This window comes from Petaurus breviceps, unplaced genomic scaffold, assembly GCF_028583685.1.
Source record: "Petaurus breviceps papuanus isolate PSGF00001 unplaced genomic scaffold, PetGlider_PUasm1.0 216, whole genome shotgun sequence".
NCBI classification, from domain to species: domain Eukaryota; kingdom Metazoa; phylum Chordata; class Mammalia; order Diprotodontia; family Petauridae; genus Petaurus; species Petaurus breviceps.
The window spans coordinates 7,737,585-7,743,834 of NW_027185867.1; the positions used below are offsets into that span (position 1 = coordinate 7,737,585).

The 6,250-nt window shown below is 41.2% G+C and overlaps 1 protein-coding gene across 1 annotated transcript; it reads right to left on the minus strand.

Annotated features, from left to right (window-relative positions):
• Window positions 1-503: 503 nt before the first annotated feature.
• Window positions 504-1,604, minus strand: LOC138165845 (BCL2/adenovirus E1B 19 kDa protein-interacting protein 3-like). The gene is made up of 2 exons (XM_069094181.1): window positions 1,232-1,604; window positions 504-1,099 (listed from the first exon to the last, which is right to left on the minus strand). Exons 1-2 carry the CDS (start codon window positions 1,570-1,572, stop codon window positions 901-903), a joined length of 540 nt encoding a protein of 179 aa, XP_068950282.1. The 5' UTR covers window positions 1,573-1,604; the 3' UTR covers window positions 504-900.
• Between the last annotated feature and the right edge of the window lie 4,646 nt (window positions 1,605-6,250).

The window sequence follows — 6,250 nt, forward strand, 5'->3', positions numbered from 1 at the left end:
GGAAAAATTATGTCAAAATTTGGTTTCTGGGAGAAGTTCATCAGCAATGAAAGTCAATTTCATGACAGCATGCTTGTCTGGGTTCTAGATAATGTATAATGTTCTCATGCCTTCCTATTCACCAATGGAGTGAAACAAGGCTGTGTGCTTTTTAGCTCCCATGCTTTTTAGCATGATGTTCTCAGTTATGTAGTCAAATGCCTTCAGTGAGGATACTGATGGTAAATTCTTCAACTTGAAAAGGCTACAAGCCAAGACCAAAGTGAAAGAAGTACTGGTGCATGATTTTCTATTTGCAGATACAGCCTCTGAAGATGAGATGAACAAAGAATGGATTGAATCTCTGCTTCTTTTTTTTTTTTTGGTTTTAAATACATTTTTTATTGACACATACTATTTTTTTATATTTCTTTTTCTTGTTTTGTTATAACTATAAATTGTGAGCTTAGAGAGAGCTTGTCTTTGTCTTGAAAAAGTCAGGGTTTGATAGGATACTTGCTAACCTGTTTTTCTTTTTTAAGAGTAATGGTCGTCCTAAAGCAGTCAATATTTCTATGGGGATGTTGTAGCTCTAACTCAGGTGGGATTAAAAAGGAGGCAACAAACAGGGCTATGGAAAAAAAAAATTACTTGCTGGTGGCATCTGTGTTGAAAAGAAGACTTTGCAAATTTCTAGACAACGGTAAACTCTGAGGGTCAAGCCAAAAAGGGAATGAGGTCATGAAAATGCCTCCCAAGAGTTCAAATAAAATAATGAATCCCAAGAGGAGCTTGAACGTGGATATGTAAAAAGAGGGTCGAGGACTGGGGCATGCTTAGAATGGTCTCGAGTTCAAATACACTAACGTGACAGAGATAGCACTTCACAGGGCATGCACACGTCTGAGGCTCTCCTCTCCCTCAGTAGGTGCTAGCAGACGGGGAACTCAGTTGTTTTCCAATATAGATGTCTAGTCCCAAAGCTGAACCGTGAGAGATGAACAGCAATGGAATGAACACTTTAAGAAATTCTGCAGAGAAAATGCCTCCTTTCTTCATGGCTCCACTTTTCCTCATACTTAAAGACACGGAACGTTTAGGGTGCCGGAAGTGGAATTCCCTAGTGAGAGAGAGGGAGAAATGGGTCAGGAAGTCAGAGCTGAAAAAGCCCTGAGGAGGAGGAGAGGAGCCCCAGGAAATGGTCAGGTCCAACGACAGGACGGAGGGCAGTGATCCGCGCCGGCTCACTCACTTGGGGGGGATGTTCTCAGGCCGGCTGGACCAGTCCGATACCCAGTCCACACTTTTCTGCAAAGCCTCCACTTCTTTTTCTCCTTCTGCAGCTTCTTCTTCAGACTGAGAGCTATGGTCCCTGCTGGTGTGCATGTCCACATCAAACATTATCTGACCATCTTCTTGTGGGGAAGGGCTGTCACAGTGAGAGCTGCCCCTGGAGCTGCTCTGGCCGGACTTATGCTGGGCATCCAGCAGGATCTTTTCCATGTCCCCGTTGTGAATGGAGGACGAGGAGGGCACGTGCTCCAGACCCCCATTCTTCCCATTTCCATTCCCATCATTGCCATTGCCTTTCATCTGGAGCTCCACCCAGGAACTGTTGAGGCCAGCAGCTGCTCACCCTCCTTGTTGTTGTTGTTGTTGTTGTTAGGCAGCTGTGGCGGCTGCTCTACCAGTGGAAACGGACACAATGTGGTCAGGAGGCTCAAGTGGCGGCAGTGGTGGAGGAAGCTCTGAAGGCAGCAACGGCAGCTCCAGCTGAATCTCTGCTGCTTTTGCTAATTTTGGCCTAACAATTAACACCAAGAAAACATCAGCCACCATCATACCATCTCTATGTGGAACCATAGCAAATGGAGAATTTTGAATGCTGTGGATAAGTTCACTTACCTTGGTAGTGTACTTTCCAGGAATATATACATCGATAATGAGGATAATAAGGTTGACATGCACATTGCCAGAGCTAACTCAGTGTTTGGGAGGCTCCAAAGGAAAGTGTGGGAGAGAAGAGACTGACTACCAAACTGAAAGTCTGCAGAGTCATTGTGCTGTCCTCATTGTTGTATGTCTGTGAAACCTGGACAGTATACCAGTGCCATGCCAGGAAACTGAATTGCTTCCATTTGAATTGTTCTAGGAGGATTCTGAAGATCACCTGGGATAAGACACTAGACACTGGGGTCCTTTCTCAAACTAAACTTCCAAAAAAACAAAACTAAATTTGAACTACTTTAGAGAGCATAACTCCAATGAGCTTGCCACATTGTTTGAATGCAAAATATATGTTTGCTAAAAAGACAATTTTATGGAGAACTCACACAGAGCAAGAACTCACATGCTGGTCAGAAGCAATACAAGGACATTCTCAATGTCTCTGCCCTTGAGTCAAGAGGACCTGAGTTCAAATCTGACCTCAGACACTTGACACTTACTAGCTGTGTGACCTTGGGCAAGTCACTTAACCCCAATTGCCTTTCCTTCCCCCTAGAAGAGAAAAGAAAAGGAAGGAAAAAAGGAAAGGAAAGAAAAGGAAAGAAAAGAAAAGAAAAGAAAAGAAAAGAAAAGAAAAGAAAAGAAAAAGTACAAGACACACAAATTTAAAGAATCTACTGTAAATGTTCACGTGGACTATTTGTGCCTGACCTGTGGTAGAACATTCCTACCTTGTATTAGTCTGATCAGTCACAGTCAGACACACTGTAACTTGCCTCTCACACAGTGATGTCATTTTGGTCCTCTTCAAGAATAAAGGACAACAGCCAACCAACCAAGTATTGTATTATTCTGGGATCCTGAGAAAAGCTCATGCTAGGGACCTGTAAGCTTTCAGTGTTCCCAAAATGATCTATCCGGGACAAAGTCTGATTGATGCCCCCCTAATCTGAACTCCGCAAATTCCTGACCTGGATTTGGGTCTAATAATAATAATAGATTACTGCTAGACTTAGCAACTATCAGCCAGCCTTGAAGCTCTGTTGGTTCTGAGTGGTAGAACTGCAAGTTCCTCATAGGTCCTAGGTTCCTGCCCTTCCGAAGACTTAAGACTGAGCTAGAAGCTGAAACAGACCACTCTCTACTCTGGAGGTCTAAGTTACAAAGCTGCTGCTTGCTCCTCCCTTGGTATACCACATAAAGCCTGCAACCACTCCTGACTCTGGACACCACCCTTTGGGTACATGTTTCCTCCTCTGTTTACCCTGGATCTGTTACTCAAGACTGAGTATTAGGTGACAAAACTGCCAGTTGGCACCTTTAACTGCATCATGCATAAGGGACCTCCTTTTGCTCTGGTTCACAGCACACACACACACACACACACACACATCAAATAGACTGTAATATTTATTTGTATGGACTAGTCGGGGGACCTTTTCATCTGGATAAAATTTTTCTGTTGCTGGACTATGCAAATTCTTACCTTTTTCTTACAACAACATTATTACATTGGATATGTTAAAATTAGTTATGTCACAACTCATCTTACCTTGGGGGCAGCTAAGTGGAGCAATGGATAGAGTGCTGGGCTTGGAGTCAGAAAGACTCATTTTCCTGAGTTCAAATCTGTCCTTAGACACTTACTAGCTGTGTGACCCTTTGTAGGTCACAACCCCATTTGCTTTAGTTTCCTCATTTGTAAAATGATCTGGAGAAGGAAATGGCAAGCAATTGTAGTATCTCTGCCAAGATAACTCCAGTTTTGCATAATAGAGTCATCATATAAAGTTTTAATGGTCCTAGGTGATATGTGCTAGGTGGTATCAACTGCTTCCTAGTATTATGTATGGTCACAAAGATTGGACATAACTGAAAAATTACTGAATAACAAATATCTTACATTATCAGCATTTTAATCTCTTCCATGATATTTGGGATTCAATTCAACACTTATTATTAGGGTATAGTTGGAGTTTCATTGGCAACATGTTTAGGAACCATGCCTGAGAAGCCTCAGCAGCCGGAAGTGAGAGGGGGCGGCTTCTCTTGGAGCTCCGAGCCCCATGGGTCTTCATTCATCTGCGTCCCAGCCACCCCAAGAGGAGTGCCAGGCCCAGCCACCTCTGCAGAGGGATGAAATTGGCTTTTCCCAAGTGGCACTGAGACCTGCTTCAAAATTAGACATTCTGTGGCAATATAGCATTGTGGGAGATTGGTGATTAATGGCCACAGAGGAGGTGGAGCTATAGGAAATCAGAAGTTTGTTCTGAAGTGCCCATCAGAAATTATACACCAAAGCCCCCTAAACCTGCCAGAAGGGGCCCCTACCAGGGTCCCTGGAAATCATCTAAAAGGCCACAATAGTGAAGGAACTTTTCACCTGTGTTGCTAGAAAACATGCTCCAGATTCAGGTCTGTTTATGTTTGTATCCAGGGCTTTGCTAGGTAATCAAGCCTTCACTAGAAACAGCATTAACAGCATTACACCCCCCTTGGAACCACACTCTGTTGTTAGTAGCACTTAACTCTATATAAGTGTAACTTACAGAAGACTCGGGGCTGTCTTTCCTACTGGGGAGGCAGTCACCGGCCGGTTAATAAACACTCCCATCAAATTATAATTGGCTTTGCTCTCCTGTTTTTCTGTTGTCCACTTCAGCTCAACCTGGGACATCTCAGCCTTTGAACTAAAGAACTGACAGAAGTGGAGCAGGGTGCCAGTGTGGAGTACTACACCAGGCAGGAAGGAAAGGAGGCTGGAATCTAGCTGAGACCAGTTCTGTACTCATTAAAGTCACTTGGTGTAGGCCTGAGGCTAGTGTAAAGTGAATTCCCCAGTGTGGTATGGCTTTTGAGTTCCAACTTTCAGGGGATCTACCATCAAAAAAAAACAAAAGAATCAGAAATTGAATGATAGGGGAATAAAAGAAAAAAAGATGGAAATTACTAAAGGTCCCAGAAGAAAATCCTGTTTAAGAAGTTGAGTGTGCCAGAAAATATCAAGAGTTTAGCTACAGAAGGGAAGATGGTATCTAAAGAAACCCAGAAATCTCTGAGTAAATATAACAAGACAAAGAAAAATGAAGCGATGCCTGATGAGGCAGCAGAATCTTTGGATTCTCAAGAGAGTATGGAATCACAGCAGGATGTTCCCGAATGGTCCAAGAGAGAAATAAGAATCTTCAAAGCAGAATGTATGGCCTATACAGGAGAAGTAATTGACAGAATTTAAAAACGACTCTGCCTTAGCAAATCTCTCCAAAGAAACAAAAGAGAAAAAAATCTTTAATTCTATGAGGGTCACAGAATAAAGAAGAAATGAAGAGGTATAAAGACCATGAATGAAAGAATAAAAGTTTAGAATAGACAGAAAAAAGAATTAATGAAGATAACAAAGTAAAAAAATCCTTTTTTAGAAAAAGACACAAAATATTTTTAAAAAATAACAAAATTTGTTAAAGGAGAGAAGGGAGGATTTTAATCAACTAATGGAGAATGAAAAAAGAATTAATTATATAAAAGGAAGAATGAAAAAAGAATGAATAAACTTTAAAAACTAGAGGAAAGGATGACAAACAGAGGGGGCAGGGAGAATGGAAGAATATTTATCTATTTATTTGTTTATATCATTCCTTTTTTTATGTTTTGAGTTCCATATTCTCTTCCTTCCCCACCCATTGAGAAAGCAAGTAATATGGTAACCCATTATACCTCTGAAGTCACTCAAAACTTTTCTGTTTTGGGGTGAGGGGACCCAAAAATAGTGAAAATGAAAAACAGTATTCTTCCATCCACACTCAGTTAATCAGTTTTGTCTCAGGATGTAAATAGAATTTTTCATCATGAGTCCTTTAGAATTAACTTGGATCACTGTATTGATTAGAGTAGTTAAGTCTTTCTTAGTTGACCATACTTACAGTATTGCTGTTGCTGTGTATAATATTCTGCTAGTTCTGCTCACTTCACTTTTTATCAGTTTGCTTATGTCTTCCCAGGTTTTTCTGAAACTATTCTGCTCATCATTTCTTATAGCATAGTAGTATTCCATCACAACCATATATTTCAACTTGTTCAGCCATTCCACAATTAATGAGCATCCCCTAAATTTCCAATTCTTTGCCACCACAAAAATAGCTGCTATAAATATTTTTGTACATATGAGTCCTTTTCCTTTTCCTTTGATCTCTTTGGGATACAAACCTAGTTAGTGGAATTTCTGGGTCAAATAGTATGTCCTTTGGGCATAGTTCTAAATTTTTCTCCAGAATGTCTGGACCAGTTCAAAACTCCATTAGCAGGGCTTTAGCACCCTTCTATTTCT